Raw genomic sequence first — 22,278 nt, 5'->3', positions numbered from 1 at the left:
TGGACCTCGCTGTGGATTCGGCTTTCATGTTTGTGTCTCACTATGCGGGCCCACATTTCCCCCTGTCTGTGTGTGTCTGTGTCTGTGTGTGTTTGTATCTCAGTGTTTGCCCAACCGTGTCCCCCACCGTCCTCTGCTCCTCCTAGGTAAACACAGGGAAGTGACTGAGATTCCATCTCTCTCTCTCTGTGCGTGTGTGTGTGTGTGTGTGGAATGGGTCTCTGTCCCCAAAATAACCCGCCACAGATGTTGAGGGAACGGGGGTGACCTTCCATTCCACAAGCGGGCCCGAAGGGGGGGGCCTAAATATAAAGACGGGGACATAAAAAAAAGAAAAGAAAAGGAAGGAAGAAACAAAACTCTCCCTCTTTTCTCCTCTTAACATGCAATGGCACTCTTTAGGACGATTTGCCCACCGGCGCGACACGGCACTTTGGCGGCCCCTAGTGGCTCGGGTCTGCATAAAAAAATCAATATATAACATTAAAGCCCCATTTGTTGCCTGTCGATTGCCACCTCAGGCTCAATCCGTTCAGCGGTTCTCGAGTTACATGCCGATATGTGAGGCGTGCGCCATTGTACACGGCAGAGTCAGATTACCACCCCCGAATCATTTAGTGATCTCAAAGATGATTGGACAGGGTTGTAGCCAATGAGTGTGGCTTTCCAATGATACCCCACGTGAAAACTGGAAGAGAAAAAAATGCAGAATGAATTAAAGTCAATGAGGAAATGGAATCCCGGAGAGATTTCTTTTACATAGTTTACCAAAATCACTCCTAACACTCTGAACGGATTCTTATGAAATTTGGACATGTACTACATAAGACTTCAGGCTATGGACCTAGGGTGTTTTCCAGCTTATACCATATGGATATACTATCTTTGGATATTGCAACTACTACAGAAAAACATGAGTAACAAGTTTTTCTACAACAAGTTCAGACCTATTTTACTCTATTTCATTGTATCAGAAACTTCAGAATGTTATCTTTCAAAAGAGACCAGGCTTATGCATACTGTGCTATAAGTATAAGGTATAGTATTTTGGTTTGCAAAAAAAAGTATGCAGTCCTCAAAAATGAAAACAAAAATGGCCACTTTTTGGGGGCGCCTGTTAACCCCTTCACTGCCACACTACAGAAGGTTAACCCTTTACTATCACACTACCGACGCTTACCTGCTGTGGTGTCGTGAAAGGGTTAACCGTTTGGTAGTGCGGCAGTGAAAGGGTTAAGAGGTAATTTTTTTTTATATAATATTTAAACTCTCCCTCTTTTCTCAGGCTTCCTGTTGGTCAAAGCTAACAAGGCCTGTCATAGAGAGACCTGTCATAGAGAGACCTGTCATAGAGAGACCTGTCATAGAGAGACCTGACATAGAGAGACCTGACATAGAGAGACCTGTCATAGAGAGACATGTCATAGAGAGACCTGTCATAGAGAGACCTGTCATAGAGAGACCTGTCATAGAGAGACCTGACATAAAGAGACCTGTCATAGAGAGACATGTCATAGAGAGACCTGTCATAGAGAGACCTGTCATAGAGAGACCTGACATAGAGAGACCTGACATAGAGAGACCTGTCATAGAGAGACCTGTCATAGAGAGACCTGTCATAGAGAGACCTGACATAGAGAGACCTGTCATAGAGAGACCTGACATAGAGAGACCTGTCATAGAGAGACCTGTCATAGAGAGACCTGTCATAGAGAGACCTGTCATAGAGAGACCTGTCATAGAGACCTGTCATAGAGAGACCTGTCATAGAGAGACCTGTCATAGAGAGACCTGTCATAGAGAGACCTGTCACGTCTTGTACAGCCTTAAAAGAGAGGTGGCTGTGATTCTGCTGCTCACTGGCTCAGTAGGCATTAGGTCTCTGTTGTGGCATAGTTGCTATTTTGGATGCCCACTGTCTCAATGAGTCTTAATGAGCCATGCTTTTCCCCCGGTGTCAGTAGAGCCATTTTTGGTAAGGTTGACCACGAGGTGGGTTTTTGGTGGGGATGAGGGGCCGTTGAAGGCACTCAAGAAATACATGAACCTACAGTATGTTATTATACAGACTAAGACTACAGTATGTCAAACGTCATGCGGTGTTGTTGGGACCCATTCTAGATCTCTAATGCAACAAAAATACCGGAATATTATTTAAGAAGCTGAAAGATGGCGAGAACCGTGTCTTTTCTCTTTCCACCAAATGATGTTATTTTATAAATAAGTAGTATAAATTCCCCTTAAGCATTTAATATGCAAGGGGGGAAACCCCTGAAACGCTGATTTGGGACCAGTTCAAGCTACAGTGAAGATGATACGTTCATACACTCTTCTCAAGCTGAACCTGATATCTGTGAATGTCGGCCTCGTCTTTCCCAGGATGGTGTTTCACGTCTTTTGTGTGAAGCCGTGTCCTCCGCTGTGAGCCAGGTAACGCCTCCTCATTGTCCCCCTCGCCGGTATGAGCGACGGCGGCGGTGGCCAGGGCCTGGTGAGCGCCCCTCCCATCTATCACACTCTCAAGTGCCCTAAACCTGCACTAAGTGGCTGGGGGTGATCAACAACGAGAAGCCATCCATCTGAGGACTCCCTCGGCTAAGCCCCGCGGGGAGAGAGAGAGAGAGCGAGAGCCTGCAGGTGTCCTTGGGACCAGCCCCCCCTAACCCTTGGGAACTGTTTGGAGAAGGACAGGCTCTGTGTTTGGAAGCTCCTAAAGTAGACATCTGTTCACGGGACCCCGGGACCACTTGGTACTGTGTACTCTTCGCTCTTAGCTCCTGAGTGGGCTTAGGCTTCTTCGGGGGTAACAGGAACAATGTGTTTGGGTTTGGGAATGTTTGAGTTTCCTTCCAAGATGAGATATCGACCGTAGAGCTGCCGCGGTATTGATTATTTCCTTACCGCACAAATTTGCAAAATATTTCCTACCGCCGCGGTTATTACCGCATGCACACAAAAAATTTAAAAAAAAAAGTTTGAATGCATTTTTTTTTAGTAGTAGTCTACTCTTTATAGCATATAGCCTGCCTCTAGTCTAAATGTCTATTTTTAGAGGATGACTTTGCAGCATGAATATTGTTTGGGATTCGGCAAGCACGCATTAGTTATTGAAAGTGAAACACGGATTCGAAGTTTACCCTCTGGTCGTGCGCCGTTCACTCGGTGTCGCGGGCAGGGGTGGTACTGGTTACCCCTAACCCCCCCGACCCTTTCTTATTATTATTACTATAAAGTTACTACTTTATAATAAAGGCATTCGTTTTGTGGCATTAACATTATATAGTTATACGTTCAATAACATCAGCGTATTTACCGGACAATAGCAAGGCAAGCAATACTCTATTCATATCTCAGTTCCTTTCTTTGCTCAGAGCGTGCTGAGTTGTCCCATTCTGCGGTCTGTTAATGTTTTCAATCAGACAAGTGTATAGAACGAAGGGCTTTTATTATAACATTCGTTGCAGACAGTAAAATCATTATGTCTCGTTTAGTACTCCTTAGGAGCGATCGTAGTCCACTCCGGCGGAGAGTTAAAGCTAACGTTATTAGCCGTGTTGTGATGATCTGACATTCAGGAAGTAAAAACCTAATACGCGCTTGCCGATTGGTGGTAACACACTGCATGACGCTACAACGTGTGACGCATCTCTCTTCTGACCAATCAGTGGTCTGCAATGTTTCACGTGACTTTTCTGGTACCCAATAGGGTCGCTTGGAACCTCGATAGATGAGTAGGGTATATCTGCAGAGCCGCAAGCCCAACGAGAGGAGGATAATTTATTATTATTATTATAAAAAACAGCGGTGACGCGGTATTCAGCCTACTCTGCGGTGGCCGTGATGTAACAGCGATACCGCGGTAATGCGGTAATCGCGGCAGCTCTAATCGACTGTGTTTAAAAAAAATAATAAAAAAATGGCAATTATTTAAGTTGTATGCTATCCCGAGACCTTTTCTTGCCAAATCGTGGCGTTCTAAAGGATGTCATCTCTTTTTTTGTTTACATTTGGTAACACTTTCTCTTCAGGCTCAGTCTTTGGAATGAACGCCTTTGTTTTGAATCGTGTGTCTGAGTTTTCTGTTTTCACTATGCACTGTGCACAGAGGCCGCGTGTCGATGTCTACACACACACACACGCACACACCCAGACCATAAGCCTTGTGCTATTTTGATGTGTTGTTTGTTTGTCCAGTTGATCCCATGCCGATTTTCCCTGCAGACATCTGGCGATGATATAGAGCCCTGTAGGGCTGACCCTTGTGTGTAGGGATGCACCGATACCTGGCACGGGATATCAGTCTGATAAAACCAGGCTGACGCAGCGTATTGATATCAGTCTGATAACCAAGGCTAATGCAGGGTATTGATATCGGACAGATATTGAATATCGTAGATATTCTCCCCAATACTAAAATCTGATGCCAAGAAACGCATAACCTACTAGACATGAAAGTGACTTGATTTGCTGCATTTATAACACATGCAAGCGTGTTAGATCTCTCTAATGGAGAAAACTCTATTATATCTAAGCAATATCACACGAGAGAGAGAGTGCTGTTATACTGAACATCCGTAGGCAGAGTGCCGAAGGTGATCACAGCCGTGCGTCGTACTCGGTGTAACAGCTTGACCTCGAGTGTGATGCAGTTATTATCACCTTACTTGGCTGAGAACTAACTGTTCTATACATCTCAATCGTTTTTAGTACAGTGACCCCAAGTGGAAGTCTATACTTTAAACACTTTTTAAAACATTACACCATTATTTGATCTATTTAGTCTTCCAGATTTGCACTGCCTATTCTACCAAATTTGAGCATTTTGTACATTTTAGTTTTGTATACTATATTGTATATTTTGTGTAGTGTTTGGTCTTTTACTCTTACTTTTTTTTTACTGTATGAAGCACAATCTCAGGAGGGTCATACAGAACCAAGCATTTCACTATAATGCATAACGCTGCTGTCGGGACAAAACCTCATAACTCCAAAAACCCAACTTTTCAGCAGATGAAAAAAACTAACACAGATTTGAGGGTGAATAGAGTTAGGAGGTTTAGACAGATGATCGGTTTAATGCTTTCCCATTGTTTAAACGTTGTAAAACCCACACACACATATGGAGGATGATCTACGGAGTTGATTTATATAATAAAAAAAAATAAAAAAATTGAGTTATGAGGTTTTGTCCCGACAGCAGCGATAATGTACCTTATACAGTATGTGACAAATAAAACAAAACTTGACGACTGCTCGACCTCCCTGAGCCACTGTCCCTACTCGCGTGTACGTTGCCTCCTGCTAACGCCTCGCCGTGTCGTTGGTTCTCTAGGCACCACAACAAGATCCGCAGCATCGACGGCAGGCGCACCAGAGAGCTGGTCTCCGTGGAAACCCTTGACCTGAGCAACAATGACATCACTGAACTCCGGGGCCACGGCTTCCCTGCAGGCCTCCAGATCAAAGACATGTGAGTCTGCTGCCTGGAACCACGTCCTCACTGCCACATGCAGAGACTTGGGTTCAGATGTGTGGGCATGGACAAATTCCACCCCTCTTTCTCTTTCTCTCTCCCTCTCTCTTTCCCTCTCTCTCTCTCTTCCCCTATCCCTCCCTTTCTTTCTCTCTACCTCTTTCTCTCTACCTCTTTCCCTCTTCCCCCTCTCTCTCTTCCCCTATCCCTCCCTCCCTTCGTCCTACACTTCATGCTAGTAGTAACCCAGGCCGCTGTGGGTCCCTGACCGTGCTCCGTGTGTCTCTCTCCCCCCCAGGTACCTGAGTAACAATAAGATCAGCGTCTTGGAGCTGGGAGCTCTGGACCATCTGGGTTCCACCCTGCAGGTCCTCAGGCTCAGCCGGAACCGCATCGCGCAGGTCCCCGTCAGAGCCTTCCAGCTGCCCCGGCTGACCCAGCTGTGAGTAGCAGCCTCTTGATTTCACTCGGATGAGACGTGAAGCATTGGCGTACTTTTAATATTCATCGTGAATAGGTGGTACGTACAGTATCTAGGTGGTACATACAGTATCTAGGTGGTACATACAGTATCTAGGTGGTACGTACAGTATCTAGGTGGTACATACAGTATCTAGGTGGTACATACAGTATCTAGGTGGTACATACAGTATCTAGGTGGTACATACAGTATCTAGATGGTACATACAGTATCTAGGTGGTACATACAGTATCTAGATGGTACATACAGTATCTAGGTGGTACATACAGTATCTAGATGGTACATACAGTATCTAGGTGGTACGTACAGTATCTAGGTGGTACATACAGTATCTAGGTGGTACATACAGTATCTAGATGGTACATACAGTATCTAGGTGGTACATACAGTATCTAGGTGGTACATACAGTATCTAGGTGGTACATACAGTATCTAGGTGGTACATACAGTGATTATCACAGGGATGGAGCTCATGACTTCACAGCTTCAGCATAACTTAGCTATTTATAATCTATCTCTGGTTCACAGTAAAACGATCATTCTATTCCTTTTCATGCACGGAGACAACATTGTGCTCAACGTCTCAGGAGGGCAGCCGTTTCCTGGGACATTCTGCTTCACTTTTAAACACAATAACTTGTGTGTGAGGTTATCTCCCCCCCCCCCACACACACACACACACACACATACACACACACACCAAAGAAAGGTGCTTTAACTGCTCTGAATTCAAGGTAACTTTGTCCTCCTCCAGGGAAAGGCCCTGGGAGAAATACTTGATGTTCAGAACGCAGAGAGTTGAATAAATAAAGACATTTAAAGGATGAGGTAGTTTCTATTTACCCAGATTTGTGTGTTTTGCCGTCAGGAGCTGTAAGCTACTATTATAATAAACGAAATAAATAATAAACTTTGTTTATATAGCATTTACCTTAAAAAACAAAACGAGTTTTTAAAAGTGCTTCACAGGGGGGAGAAAAAAAAAGTAATACCGGTAAACACGTCAACAAAGAAGCAAAGATAAATCAAACTGATTAAGCTAGCCCCAGGGTGCTCTGGCCAGGGGACACATACATGGTGTGTCATGTTCCAACCATGTTCAACCATTAGCGGGAGCCCCCATCATGCAGGGGGGGGGGGGGCGGGGGGGGGGTCTGATAACGTAAACACGAGACATCTACCACAGCTGAATTACGGCCTGCTTCCATCTCGCCCAGGCTAGCTCTCTCTCTCTCCCAGAACCTCGTTCCATTGTCTTGTCCCCTCGCTCCCCCCTAGTGCGGAGGAAGGTCCATCCATAGCTCAACACCTCCATTCTAGGGTGGAGAAAGAGGACACATGTAACGGGAGTCTGGTTCCATTGTGGCTCCAGCGGTTTCTCCGGGCCTCTATTGTGGGCCAGGTGGGCCCCGTGACACTGTATCTGCAGACGCTGGTGGCGCTACACGGCTCCGCACAAAAGAGACTGTGTGGATGTTTCTACGCCGGCGGGGGCCGGGGGGGGGGGGGGGGGGCGTTGCACGCCTCGCACACACGCACCACGCCAGGTGTACGGATTCGCCGCTACACGCCGAGAGGCCTGGGTCCCTTTGATGAGACGGTCGCTGTGGTTTTTTTTCGCGTCTCACGCGATTTCCCCCGTCTTTCTCTTGAGATCGATCGTAGGCGTGTATTCGAAATGGTCCTAAAAAGAATCAAAAGGATCAAACGTGTAGCCTGCAGTAGGTCTGTAAGGAAACTCAGAAACGCGTCTCACGCACTTGCACGATGTCTTCTCGTCCTTCTCCCCGTTGTTTTGGGAAATCGTGTCGGGGAAATCTAAAGAACTTGGGGGCGACGGTGGCTCTCGTCTGGTATTCCCGGTTTGATTCCCGCTCCTCCCGGGCAGCGTGTCGGAAGTGCCCTTGAGCAAGACGCTTAACTCCTAACTGCTCCCGATCTGCAGGTTGGCACCTTTTTGCGCGGTCGCCTCTGCCGTCGGTGTGTGAATGTGTGGTGAACGGGTAAAATGTGAGGAACAAATTGTAAAGCGCTTTGGATAAAAAGCTGCTATATAAATGCACCATTTGACTATTTGTGTACAGCGTAGGCGTCTGTAAGAGGTTACTAAGTGGCCGGTATGTGTTTACACAGGTAGACGTCCATAACCTCGGTGGCTATTTCCATGTATCCGTTGAGTTTGTTTGCTCCTCCAGTTGACCCGGTGGAGATTTATGGAGCCTTGTGATGGTGTGGAGGGTCGCTCGGGTCACGGCTCGACCCTCGTTTGTAAGCCGAGCTCTGGAGCTCCAAGCCCTGGGGGGGGTGGGGCAGAGCGCTGGCCCCCTGCCACAGGTGGAAGAGATACCGCCGAGGAATGCCTGTTAGCAAGGGGTTTGTTAGGGACAAAAACGCTAGAACTTAAGTGTCTTTTAAGCTACAGGATTTGTCGGCTTGGGCGGACGTGTGATGGATGTGCGTGTAGCACGGGGGACGAGCATTCCTCTCTGCGAAGAGAGATGGGGTCCCCTCCTTTTGAAACATAGGAACGCTGGACGGGGTAGAGAGAGCGCCATAGCTCACGCTGATGTGAGTGGAAACGTGATCGATTTCTGGTCATTAGGGTTCCGTTTCCCCCTCTCACTGTGTGTGTGTGTGTGTGTGTGTGTGTCCAGGGAGCTGAACCGGAACCGTATCCGTCAGGTGGAGGGGCTGACGTTCCAGGGTCTGTCCAGCCTGGAGGTTCTGAAGCTGCAGAGGAACAACATCAGCAAGCTGACGGACGGAGCGTTCTGGGACCTGGCCAAGATGAAAGTCCTGTACGTACAACAACCCAGGGTTTTTATTACAGTCATGGAAAACATCAAAGTCATGGCATTTGAAAGTTGTGTTTTCCAGACCTGGAAATGTTACGGGAAAATGATGCATAATTAAAAAAATATATAAATATATTTTTTGGAAATGTCATTACAATTTATTCAGAATCTGTTTTTTTTTTTTTTTTTTTTTTTTTTTTTTACTCAAGTCAAGTTTTGTATGTCAAGCCTGGCTGCTGGTAACTTTGAAGGGATGATAATACAAATATATTTCTTGATCACATGAGTCCCACTCCCTAGTGCTAGTCCTATAGCCGGCCAAAACCAGACCTGGACCATTTAAATCAACTACTTGAAGTCAACTTTGAACTCGAAGGGCTGACTGATATTAGTCACAGATATTGTACCGTCATGGAATTTGATTGACTTAAAGTGTATAATATAACCCTGTTAGAAGTTTGTGATAGTTTATAACCTGACGAACATCTGACTCTGATCCAAACATTTATTAAAAAAAATAGATAATAATAATAAAAAAAAAGGGGGATTTACGCTTCAGTCAAGTCAACACCGTTATGTTGATTAATACCCATTGTGAATTTGATCAATTGATACATTTGGATTTACTCATTCATATTGTAACCGAGTTGATTTGAACCCGGGACCATATAGGATCCACAGGCGACCGCACTAACCAGCTGAGATAAAGGGGTCAGACCCATCGCTGGTTGACTGCGACTGACTTGTTTTAGTCGTTTACAATATCAACACATCTCGATGCACTTACTATTATCATTTTTTTTTTACTGTTAAGAACTACATTACCCAGGATGCCCGTGACCGTGCCTGTCTCCTCTCCCTGTCTCCTCCAGTCACCTGGACTACAACAGCCTGACGGAGGTGAACAGCGGCTCTCTGTACGGACTCTCCTCCCTGCAGCAGCTCCTCCTCAGCAACAACTCCATCGCTCGCATCAACCCTGACGGCTGGAAGTTCTGCCAGAAGCTGCGCGAACTGTGAGTACCCCCCCCACCCACCCCCCTACTTTATTTCTACCAGTTTCCTCTCTGTGCGTTCAGTAGAAAGCTATCTGGCTGCACGTTAGCCTAGCTTAGCACAATGAATGGAGTCGGACGATGTCTATAGGCTAACCGGCCATGTCCGCTTCCATTCATTGTGCAGAGAGGGACCTCGCTTGTCCAGAGGGACTTGGATGCAACACAATCGGGGACAAGGTCTTGTATCATTAAAATAACAAGTAGCCGACATGAGGAAGTAATGTGGGCGACGGTGTCCTGGAAGTAGCCTGAGAATATATAGCAACAACAGAAGTAGCCCCACATTGAACAAGTACAAAGGAGGAACAGGGCTCTGTTTTCTTTTCTGTTCTTTTAAGAAAAGAGAGGAAGATCAAATTCTGCGGGATTCAGTTCTAGTCGGGAGGGGGAGGAGCAGGGGAAGGGGGGGGGGGGTTTCGGCCTCCGATGGGAGATGGTGACTCAGAACCTCCCCCTCCACCCGTATCATCCTCCCACCTCGACCAGGGTTGAATGACGCGGCGCTTTAACACTCAATACCACGCGCTATTCTCAAGATAAGCCTGTTTATCCCATAATTACAGCCGTGCTTGTCGTTGCCTAAGCCCTCCGACAAGAGTTTTTGTATGGAGGTCTGAGGCACAGGTTTTTGGCAAACCAGCGCGTAAGCCTGTGTCTGTATTGTTGCGGTAATTAGAGTGAAAAGATCCTCCTCTCTCGCTCCTTTGTCTCCTGAGTGAGGGGTTATCGCGCCGGGTGCGTTTGAGCTCTGTTTGACGTGACCATTACTGTAACACTACAGGGAGGCGCTGGGCTCAGGTGAGGTGTTGCTGACTGCACGGTGGACAGGTGTGTCTTCAGTGGGTCTGACAGAAAAGAAAGCGGGACAGATGGGCGGACGGAGAGTTAGTTTGCTCTGCCCCCGAGTTGGTTTGCTCTGCTCCAGAGTTAGTATTCTCTGCTCCAGAGTTAGTATTCTCTGCTCCAGAGTTAGTATTCTCTGCTCCAGACCAGAGTTAGTATTCTCTGCTCCAGAGTTAGTATTCTCTGCTCCAGAGTTAGTATTCTCTGCTCCAGAGTTAGTATTCTCTGCTCCAGAGTTAGTATTCTCTGCTCCAGACCAGAGTTAGTCTGCTCTGCTCCGGAGTTAGTTTGCTCTGCCCCAGAGTTGGTTTGCTCTGCTCCAGAGTTAGTATTCTCTGCTCCAGAGTTAGTTTGCTCTGCTCCAGAGTTAGTATTCTCTGCTCCAGAGTTAGTTTGCTCTGCCCCAGAGTTAGTTTGCTCTGCCCCAGAGTTGGTTTGCTCTGCCCCAGAGTTGGTTTGCTCTGCTCCAGAGTTAGTTTGCTCTGCCCCAGAGTTGGTTTGCTCTGCTCCAGAGTTAGTATTCTCTGCTCCAGAGTTAGTATTCTCTGCTCCAGAGTTAGTATTCTCTGCTCCAGACCAGAGTTAGTATTCTCTGCTCCAGAGTTAGTATTCTCTGCTCCAGAGTTAGTATTCTCTGCTCCAGAGTTAGTATTCTCTGCTCCAGACCAGAGTTAGTCTGCTCTGCTCCAGAGTTAGTATTCTCTGCTCCAGAGTTAGTATTCTCTGCTCCAGAGTTAGTATTCTCTGCTCCAGAGTTAGTATTCTCTGCTCCAGAGTTAGTATTCTCTGCTCCAGACCAGAGTTAGTATGCTCTGCTCCGGAGTTAGTTTGCTCTGCCCCAGAGTTACTTTCCCGTGCGCAGGTCTGCTCATGACAGAATGCTGCCTTATCTATCCACACACCATCCTCCCAGCACTCCGTACTAGTCGGTGGTTATATGATTCTATTAGCAAGGGTCAGGATGACTTCAAACAGACAGAGAGAGAGAGCGAGAGAGAAAGAGAAAGAGACTAAGACAGAAGGGGAGAGCCGAGAGCGCGAGAGAGACTGTCTTTATGAGCAGTTATTGCATTCTGGACGGGCCAGGCTGAGCTGCCGTCAGGGACAATCTCTCCACACATGGCTGGTCAAGACTCAGAGCCGTACAGAGGGGCTATAGATGGAGCCATAAAACACTGTCCATGTCCAGTATATAGCATTGTGTGATTTATTATCTCTTATAATGACTCTCTTATGGGCTACAAGCGGAGCTATTAGTCAATCTCTCATTGGCCAGTCTTGTCAACAGATCAAAACGTCAAAACCTGTGTAACTCAGGACAGGGAGAAGAGAGCCAGACTCGATGTGTTGCAGAGGGCTTGGAGCCTCGGTGATGTCCCCCAGCCGTGCCTCTTAGTCATGTCCCCCGAAGGCCAGCAGAGAGTGGGAAACAACATGTAGACAAGCTTGAGAAACTCTGAGCTAGAAAGGGCCGATGGAACAGAGTCAAGTGTTGAACAAGGACCGAGTCCTTAACGTCGGCTGCAGCCACCATTTCATTTGAGATTCTTCTGTGTTATAACTAGCATACAGTACTGGAGATATTCACAGTATAATAAGTTGCTATACATTTTTCTATTATAAGTATTAGGGGCGGGGGAAAAAAAATCGATACATAGTAGTATCGCGATACTTTGCGTGCGCGATACTGTATCGATACAGGGACGCCAAGTATAGATATTTAATTATTCATAATTTAAAAAGAAATTATTATATATATAATAAGGAAGTTGCATTGTTAATTTCAATACCTGTAATAGTACAGTAGTCCACACACACACACACATGTGCATTCAGTTAAGTTGGAATATGACTGTAATACAAACAGTTCAGTTTGTCAGGTACATGCAACACAGATTACAGTGTTTACATCTGTCTGCTTGAGAAAATACCATGTTCTGCAATAAAACTGATTGAAGTGAGATGAACAGACTGAACTTTATTTTATTAGATAAAACATGTTGACAAAGTTTTACTTTGCAGTTGAAAAAAGGTAATAAATAAAATGTAATTAAAAAAAGAAAAAAAATCACAATACTCAGCGTATCGCGATATCGTATCGTGACGCAAGTATCGCGATAGTATCGTATTGTGAGGTCTCTGGCGATTCCCACCCCTAATAAGTATACATATATTACACGACCGTATATATATATTAGCTACATAGTAGCCTATCTTATTATACTGTGAATGTCTCCAGGCCTCTCGTGGCAGAGACAGAGGTGTGGCCAGCAGTAGCACCCCCTCCCCTGCCTCCCCTCCCACTCCAACCCACACCAAAACGAAATAATGTAAACAAAGTGCAGTTGTGCACTGTTTTGACAGCATTACAGACTCTACCTTTAAGCTGGACCTGGTCCCGACGGAGTACGTTTCATCAGCCGTCTGTGATCAGAAGCAGACGGGACGACCTGCCGTGGAGTTTGAAACACGCCGCGGTCGTCCGATTTCAAGACGTCAATGTTTTCCCTCACTTTGGGAGCCGTTGTCTACCTGCCTGGGGCGCTTCTTCCCCGCGCCGTAATAGATCTATAAACCCTGTGTCTCATCAAGGGGGGAGTCCCAGAAGGAGCCTTGTTTTTCAAGTGGTCAGGGACCTGCGCTGAGCGTCTGCTAAGACCATTCATTCTGTCTTAACATCGCCCGCCGAAGAATAAAACAGCGCAGCGGAAAAACTCATCACAGAGTGGCAAGTAGACCCGGGTTCAGCCACGAGGTTCAGGATAATGATGTCTCGAGTTTCCCCTCACTTTGCAGCCAATCTGTCATCTTCCTCCAGACCTCACACGCTGTATATTCCTCTTTCCCCCTGATTTTCCTCCCCCTCTCTCTGTGTGTCTAAGGGCCCTTTCTCACTCACTGCTCTGTGTCGAATCAGACCCGGCTCGCATCAGAAAAGGGTGTGTCTGTCTGAGTGAGAACGCTGTCCCCCGTCCCCGCCCCCCCCGCTGATTCGTCCCCGGGGGCGCTGAACCTTGGACCGCTGAAATAGGTGGTCTCAGGTGCGCGCTGAGTGGGGGCGGTTAGGCCTGGCAATTTTGTTTGCCATTGCTATGTCTATACATTGTTCGAATGCATTTATTTCTATTAGACCAGTGGTGCCCAACCAGTCGGCCGTGGTCGACCAGTAGATCAATGACATGCAATGTAATTGCCACAAGCGATGGGATAATGTTAGCTTCTGAACAGGCTAGCTAACTAGCGTTAGCCGTTAGCCATTGCTGTATACTATACTTTCTTGTTCGAATGCATTTATTTCTATTAGACCAGTGGTGCCCAACCAGTCGGCCGTGGTCGACCAGTAGATCAATGACATTCAATATAATGCATATAATCGATGTAGCAATGTTACTAGTAAAGGCTAAGCTAACTAGCGTTTAGCCGTTAGCTTAGCGCTATCGTTAAAACGCTCAAAAGCGGACTCTACAACACCATCCATTCGTGATAAAATGGGGTGGGTTATATTGACAAGGCTTGACAACAGAGGTTCAAATATAACTTCATATTTATTGGCAATTTGTTCATTATATCAGCATCCAGAGTCGTGTTAAGACATTCCTGTTTACATTTTCCAACGTGACATCATCGCCTACGGCAAGCGTAAACGCTCAAAAGGCAAACCGTAAACAGAACCCGAAGCGAACCAAGACTGCAGTGTGTACACAAACTAGAGGGGGGAGGGGGGGGGGGGGGGGTTCGCACTGTGACCCGGAAGGAGGGCGGTACGCGACCGGAACGGACAGAATGAGTGAGTGAGAATGGGCCCTAACTCTCTCTCTCTCTCTCTTTCCAGGAATCTGTCCTACAACAACCTGACTCGTCTGGAGGAGGGCAGTCTCTCTGTGCTCGGCGAGCTCCTCACCCTGCGTCTGGGACACAACGCCATCAGCCACATCACAGAGGGCGCCTTCCGTGGCCTTCGGGCACTCCGCTCGCTGTAAGTCCCTGCTGCTCCCTCCCTCTGCCCCACAACACCTGCTGCTCCTCCCTCTGCCCCACAAAACCTGCTGCTCCCTCCCTCTGCCCCACAAAACCTGCTGCTCCCTCCCTCTGCCCCACAAAACCTGCTGTTCCCTCCCTCTGCCCCACAAAACCTGCTGCTCCCTCCCTCTGCCCCACAACACCTGCTGCTCCCTCCCTCTGCCCCACAAAACCTGCTGCTCCTCCCTCTGCCCCACAAAACCTGCTGCTCCCTCCCTCTGCCCCACAAAACCTGCTTCTCCCTCCCTCTGCCCCACAAAACCTGCTGCTCCTCCCTCTGCCCCACAAAACCTGCTGCTCCTCCCTCTGCCCCACACAACCTGCTGTTCCCTCCCTCTGCCCCACAAAACCTGCTGCTCCTCCCTCTGCCCCACACAACCTGCTGTTCCCTCCCTCTGCCCCACAAAACCTGCTGCTCCCTCCCTCTGCCCCACAAAACCTGCTGCTCCCTCCCTCTGCCCCACAACACCTGCTGCTCCCTCCCTCTGCCCCACAAAACCTGCTTCTCCCTCCCTCTGCCCCACAAAACCTGCTGCTCCTCCCTCTGCCCCACAAAACCTGCTGCTCCTCCCTCTGCCCCACACAACCTGCTGTTCCCTCCCTCTGCCCCACAAAACCTGCTGCTCCTCCCTCTGCCCCACACAACCTGCTGTTCCCTCCCTCTGCCCCACAAAACCTGCTGCTCCCTCCCTCTGCCCCACAAAACCTGCTGCTCCCTCCCTCTGCCCCACAACACCTGCTGCTCCCTCCCTCTGCCCCACAAAACCTGCTGCTCCCTCCCTCTGCCCCACAAAACCTGCTGCTCCCTCCCTCTGCCCCACAACACCTGCTGCTCCCTCCCTCTGCCCCACAACACCTGCTGTTCCCTCCCTCTGCCCCACAACACCTGCTGCTCCCTCCCTCTGCCCCACAAAACCTGCTGCTCCTCCCTCTGCCCCACAAAACCTGCTGCTCCCTCCCTCTGCCCCACAAAACCTGCTTCTCCCTCCCTCTGCCCCACATGATGTCCCTCCCTCCCTCTCTGTAAGTCTCTCTGTAAGTCTCTCTGCTCTCTGTAAGTCTCTCTGTAAGTCTCTCTGCTCTCTGTAAGTCTCTCTGTAAGTCTCTCTGCTCTCTGTAAGTCTCTCTGTAAGTCTCTCTGCTCTCTGTAAGTCTCTCTGCTCTCTGTAAGTCTCTCTGTAAGTCTCTCTGCTCTCTGTAAGTCTCTCTGTAAGTCTCTCTGCTCTCTGTAAGTCTCTCTGCTCTCTGTAAGTCTCTCTGTAAGTCTCTCTGCTCTCTGTAAGTCTCTCTGTAAGTCTCTCTGCTCTCTGTAAGTCTCTCTGCTCTCTGTAAGTCTCTCTGTAAGTCTCTCTGCTCTCTGTAAGTCTCTCTGCTCTCTGTAAGTCTCTCTGCTCTCTGTAAGTATCTCTGTAAGTCTCTCTGCTCTCTGTAAGTCTCTCTGCTCTCTGTAAGTATCTCTGTAAGTCTCTCTGCTCTCTGTAAGTCTCTCTGCTCTCTGTAAGTCTCTCTGCTCTCTGTAAGGCTCTCTGTAAGTCTCTCTGTAAGTCTCTCTGCTCTCTGTAAGTCTCTCTGCTCTCTGTAAGTCTCTCTGCTCTCTGTAAGTCTCTCTGTAAGTCTCTCTGCTATCTGTAAGTCTCTCTGCTCTCTGTAAGTCTCTCTGTAAGTCTCTCTGCTCTCTGTAAGTCTCTCTGCTCTCTGTAAGTCTCTCTGCTCTCTGTAAGTCTCTCTGCCGCTCCTTCCCTCCGCTCCACAAAACCGCTCCGACCGCACAGATCACGGTCCCGCCACTCCGCTGATAGTGGGCCAAAACTGGCCACTCGGGAACCGTGAAAGCCGAGACATTCAATATTGATTTAGCTTATGTGATATTTGATACGGGCTTATGTATCCCCTCAGGGGCGATCGGGAAAAGCAGTGAGTTGTTTGCTTTTTTGGAGGCGGCTGCTTTTCATCTAATTTGCATTCATGTTTATTCATAGCTCTGCCTCGGAGTGTGTTTTTTATGGGGTTTGCATGCATGGCTATTGTCATTTGCTGTGAGAACTGTTTTGTGTGTGTGTGCGTGTCTAGTCCCCCCCCCCCCCCCCTCGCTGAAGTTTTGTTTTTGTCTGTTTTCCCCCCGTCGGTTCCCAGCGAAGCCGGTCCCACATGTGTCCTCTGTAGCTTGCCGTCCCAGAGATAAGCCCCCCCCCCCTGTTTTAAACAAGGCAGTGAGAAGCAGGATGGGACATTTCTGTGCCTCTGCTCTCACAAACGGTCCTCAGACCAGGAGAAAGAAATAAAGAAAGAGTGGGAGGGAGGGAGGGAGGGAGGGAGGGAGTGAAAGAAAGAAAGAAAGTAGGGGAGAGAGAAAGGGGGGGGGGGTGGGGGGGGGGGTCCCGAGCAGAGGGCTTCTTGGCCGTGGCTGCCCGTCTCTTCTCGGCACAGAGAGCCAGAGAGAAGAGTCCTGCCTGTTCTTGCTAGACGAGCTCTTTCTCACAGTGGGGTGACGGGCCAAGGAGCACACAGACCTTTCACTGCTGGCACTGCCCCTATGGAGGGGGGGTGCTCAGCCTCTGTTCGGTTCCCTCCTCTCACCCCCCCCCCCCCCTCCTTCTCTCCTTTATATTTCCTTGTCAGCTTTGTTTTTATTGTTTTCACTCTTTCAAGCCAAACTTTGCCTCCCGTGTCCTCTGCTCCCTGCCCCCCATCTCCTCTCCCTCTTTCTCCCTTTCCCTCTCTACCTCTTTCTCTCTCTCCCTTTATTTCTCTTTCTCTCTCCAACTCTCTCAATTCAATTTCAATTGAATTAAATTCAAGGGGGGCTTTATTGACGTGAGAAATATACATTCACATTGCCAAAGCCAGTGTTAAAACAAACAAAACAACGTTATTTGCCAAGTTTTCAAAGTCTCTTTGGGTGTGTGGGAAGTATGTCTCTCTCTCCACATCTCTCTCTCTCTCTCTCTCTCTCTCTCTCTCTCTCTCTCCCTCCCCCCCCCCCCCCCCCCCTCCCCCTGTGTCAGGTCTAATCTGATCAGTGTAGTCTAGGCCCTGCGCGGCGCTGATCTCTGTAAGGGAGCCGGGGGTGCAGCTTTAATTGGTCCTGCACTGCTGGTCTCTCTGGCGTGGCTCTGTGGCCGGCGCTGGGGTGTGAAAGCTGCTCCGAGCCCAGCCGGCCGGCCGGGCCTGCCCTCTAATTCAGCCACGGGGGCCGCTGGCTCACCCCCCCCATCCCGCAGCTCTTCTTTAACCAGGCAGCGTCCATTCACATCCACCCAGCCAGAAAGAGAGGAGGAAACGGGGCCCCAGTCCAGCCTGGCTGAGAGAGGGAGAGGAGGGAGAATGGAACCCTGAAAAGAACCGGATGGATGGATGGATGGATGGATGGATGGATGGATGGATGGAAGGATGGAAGGGGTGGGAGGAGGGGTGTTTTATCTGGAAGTTGGGGGGGGGGAGGGGCCACTGACCATCCTACCTCAAAGGCCTTTAGCAGGTTTGAGAGAAACTATTTTAAGGGGCCCTTTGTGCTCCTTTGCTCCTTTGTTTTAGTTTTTTTGGTGATTACTGTTGGAACCAGTAAGGGGGGGGGGGGGGGGGGGGGGTACCGTTGGAACCAGTGGGGGGGGGGGGGGGGGGGGTCCTTTGCCACGATGACTTCACTAGAAGCCCACTAGCCCTGTGAGGACAAGCTAATTAAGCAGGTTGAATAGTGTTTGGAAACTTCCAGGAAAAACCCTCTCAAAAGAATATTTTATGCCCCCCCCTCCCCCCCTGTATTCTCTCTCCTCCATTGAGTGTCTCTCTCTCTCCACCCTCGCCTGGCCGCGCGGGGCCGAGCCGGAGCTTGTGCCCTCATTAAGGGGGGGCTCTCTGGCCGTGCCATACCTGCCACCGTTGGTTTGGACACGCAGGCCCTACTGTCTGCTGGCTCCCAGGAGGGCATTGTATGCCCTGCCAGCTCCCAACGCGGCGTCATGAATTAAACTTGTGTTTGTCTGCGCCGGGTTTCGCCCCGTTCACACACACACACACACACACACACACACACACACACACCACACACACACACACACACACACACACACACACACACACTACACAGACAGACACGCATGCAGACCTACATACGGCACACATGCGAGCGCACACACACATGCATTCTCAGCCTCTCAACCTCTCGGAGGACAGAATGTGCTTCAGGCTGGCAGAGCAGGAGGAGCGAGGGAGGGAGGGGGGGTCCAGGTGCAGGAGGCAGGGGACAGGGGTGTGTTGGTACCCCCGTGACTTCCAGACCAGCCTCTGCCAGGGTTAGGAAACACTCCCTCCTCCTCTCCTCCCTCTTCCTCTTCTCTCCCTCCTCCTCCTCCTCCTCCTCCTCCTCCTCCTCTCTCCCTCCTCCTCCTCTCCTCTCTCTCATCCCCCTCTCTCCTCTGCCTCTCCGCAGGGAGCTGGACCATAACGACATCTCTGGCACAATAGAGGACACCAACGGGGCCTTCGCCTCTCTGGACAACCTGAACAAACTGTGAGTGTTCTCCCCCTCCGCTCCTTCTCTCCATCACCCCCCCCCCCCCCCCCCCCCCCCTCTCTCTCTCTTCCCCTCCTCCTCCTCCTATTCCTCCTCCTGGCCTGCCTCTCTGGTCCTGGGATTGTCTCCCATGGTTCTTCTTTGGACTGACATTCTGAGAACTGGGAACAAGCCCAGTGTGTTGGTTCTGTTCAGGCTGTCTTCCCTCTCTCTCTCTCTCTCCCCCCCCCCTGCCAGCTCTCTTATCTGGTCCGGGAGAGGGAGAGAGACGCGGGGGGGGGGGGGTGGGGGGGCTGCTGGAGACGTCTCTCCCTGCCATTTGGGAGCCGCGCTGCTGATGTGAGGTTTAAATGGTCTCGCCTGTTTGACTCTGTTTAGTTGTTTTATGAGGCTTTCAGCCTGGTGTTGTCTGTCTGACCGGAGCGACTGCAGCCCCAGACCACCCCTCTCTCTCTGGGTCCCACCGGAGTCAGAGAGACAACACGTCCGCATCGCCTCCACGTGGCTCCGGCTGGTAAAGAGTTCAATGTCACGGCGGCGAGGAGAGTCTGGGAGGGAGGGGGGGGGCGGGGGGGGGGGGTGGTGGGGTAGGGGGTGGAGTCGACGCGTTCACCAGGCCCAGGCCCAGGCCCCGCCCCGCCATCGGACCGCAGGATGATGAAAGATGATGTCCAGCCAAGATGGTTCTCAGTGGGAGCGCCGCACGGAGAGAGAGACCAGAGAAAGGAGAGGAAGAAAGAGCTTTTCTTCTGGACGGCAGGAGACGAGACCCCGGTTGGGCCAACCCCATCCCTCCCTCCCTCCCTCCCTCCCCTCCCTCCCTCCCCTCCCTCCCTCCCTCCCATCCCTCCCTCCCCTCCTCGTTCGCTGTTGTAAGGAACTGAGAAAGGGTGAAATTGGGGGGCGTGTCCGGTCATCGACATCAATCGCTGCATATGACCCGCCCTCTGACCCCGCCCCCTTTTGTCCCTGCGTTGGCGGAAATGGCCACTCGGCAGCGCAGCGCTGGCACACACACACACACACGCATGCACGCACACACACACACGCATGCACGCACGCACACACACGCACGCATGCACGCACACACACGTACGCACACACACACACTCATGCACACACACACACACGCATGCACACACACACACGCATGCACGCACACACACACACACATGCACGCACACACACACACGCTACGCACACACACACACACGCATGCACACACACACACACACACGCACGCATGCACACACACTTAAGCCATGGGAAAAAGAGATTCAAAAATGAGGGAGAGGGGGGAGGAGTGGGAGAGGGAGAGCGAGCGAGAGAGAGAGAGAGATAGAAAAAAAGAGGGAAAGACATCAAAGTGTCCCCCACATGCTCCTCGTCCCCCAAATGGGCTTGTGTGAATATCCCCTCATGGGAGGCACGTGGGCGTGGCCTCCGAGGGGTTAACTGACGCTGCTGCGCACATTTTGGTTTCACACTAGTTTGTCTCTTTTGCTGCCGACAGAAGAGATGAGCAGCAGAACCACGAACGGTTAAACTTCTTAACGCTCGCCGTCCGAGCCGCCGGGTCTGAATCAGGCTGCTGCTGATTTTGATTTTGATTTGCACCCAGAGGGACGGTTTGACTCTGCAGGGACGTCTTTAGTGGAGTTAGAACATCTTGTGTTTCAGAGGTAGATTCATCAGATTCAGATTCAGATCATTACATTTTATTATATATTTTTTTTTTTTTTTTTTTTTTTTTTTTTTATAAATGTACATACATTCAGAAAAACGTGAGATGCTTGTTTTTCCCGGCTCCTCAACCGTAGTAGATTTGTAAACAACATGGTACGTTTATATATTCTATCTATACTAAATATAAATATAAACGAAATAAGCTATAAATAAACAATATACTAAAACTATAAACTAGACATAGTACACAACGTATATTCTATACAAACTATAACTATATAGACATGGTACACAACGTATATTCTATACAAACTATAACTATACTATATAGACATGGTACACAACGTATATTCTATACAAACTATAACTATATAGTTATAGTTTGTGTAGAATATATACGTTGTGTACTATGTCTAGTTTATAGTTTTAGTATATCATTTATTTATAGCTTATTTTGTTTATAGTTATAGTTCATATTTAAACTAAGCTAGCTAATGAGCTATAAATAAACTACATACTAGAACTATAAACTAGACATAATACACAACGTATATTCTATCTACACAAACTCATACAATACAAGGTCATGAAGGAGTGTCTTTGTCATCCAGGGCTCAGACTCATATCTGGTGGGTTAGGCGCCGCGTGATGACTTCATCAGTCTCAGTCTATCAACCGGTGTCTGTCTAGAGCAGTGGTTCCCAAAGTCGGGGTCGCGACCCAAAGGTGGGCCGCGAGCAGCCACGGATGGGCCGCGAGATGATTAAAAAAAATTAAAAAAAAAAAAAAAAAAAAAAAAATTATTTCTTTATTTTTTTATTTAAATTTTTTTGTCAGGCCACTGAACTTAGAAGCAGGCCAGGACAGTGTTTCTAGTTGTATTCTAAAATTCTATTCTATTGTATTCTAAAATGTGACTATATGGTTTTATATTAACACTTTGACTGCCGGGAGCCGTCTTTAGATGTCTTTGCTGGCCATGCTAAAGTTGCCGGGGGACGCTGTACGTCGTCTTTATATCAATATTTCAAAAATCTGCGATCGGATTCATAATGTCCCTCCGCTGGCCTGAGATACACCAGCAGGACCCACTGAGCTCTCTGGCGGTTCAGGAGCGCCATCTGGTGGCCGATCGCGCAACCGCTTAACAGGAAGCGCAGTAGAGGTTGTGCTAGATGTCCGTATTGCTTCCGGCCACTCGGGATAGGTTCCGGCACTCTAGCTCGTCACACTACATAGCGATCGATTGCCAATAACTCGATAAACAACATGATTTGGACGTATATACCATTATACAAGCTGGAGATGGACCGGGTAATAATATATCCCATAATGATAAAATTTCTACTCGACGATGATCGCCCAACGGCGCGCGGAGACTGGGGTGAGTTTCAGCGTGTAACGTTACC

At 48.9% G+C, this 22,278-nt stretch overlaps 1 protein-coding gene across 1 annotated transcript in view; it reads left to right on the top strand.

Moving 5' to 3' along the window:
* lrig1 (leucine-rich repeats and immunoglobulin-like domains 1) overlaps window positions 1-22,278 on the top strand; it is a 94,492-nt gene that overhangs the window by 41,941 nt on the left and 30,273 nt on the right. Inside the window, 6 exon segments of the mRNA XM_084315804.1 lie at window positions 5,333-5,470; window positions 5,772-5,915; window positions 8,609-8,752; window positions 9,622-9,765; window positions 14,483-14,626; window positions 19,100-19,180. Coding sequence (XP_084171930.1) covers window positions 5,333-5,470; window positions 5,772-5,915; window positions 8,609-8,752; window positions 9,622-9,765; window positions 14,483-14,626; window positions 19,100-19,180 — 795 coding nt within the window.

Source organism: Notolepis coatsorum (genome assembly GCF_963971535.1).
Source record: "Notolepis coatsorum genome assembly, chromosome: 6".
Lineage (NCBI taxonomy): Eukaryota > Metazoa > Chordata > Actinopteri > Aulopiformes > Paralepididae > Notolepis > Notolepis coatsorum.
The sequence above is the reverse complement of the archived record's forward strand: the minus strand, read 5'-3'. Positions and strand labels throughout refer to the sequence as shown.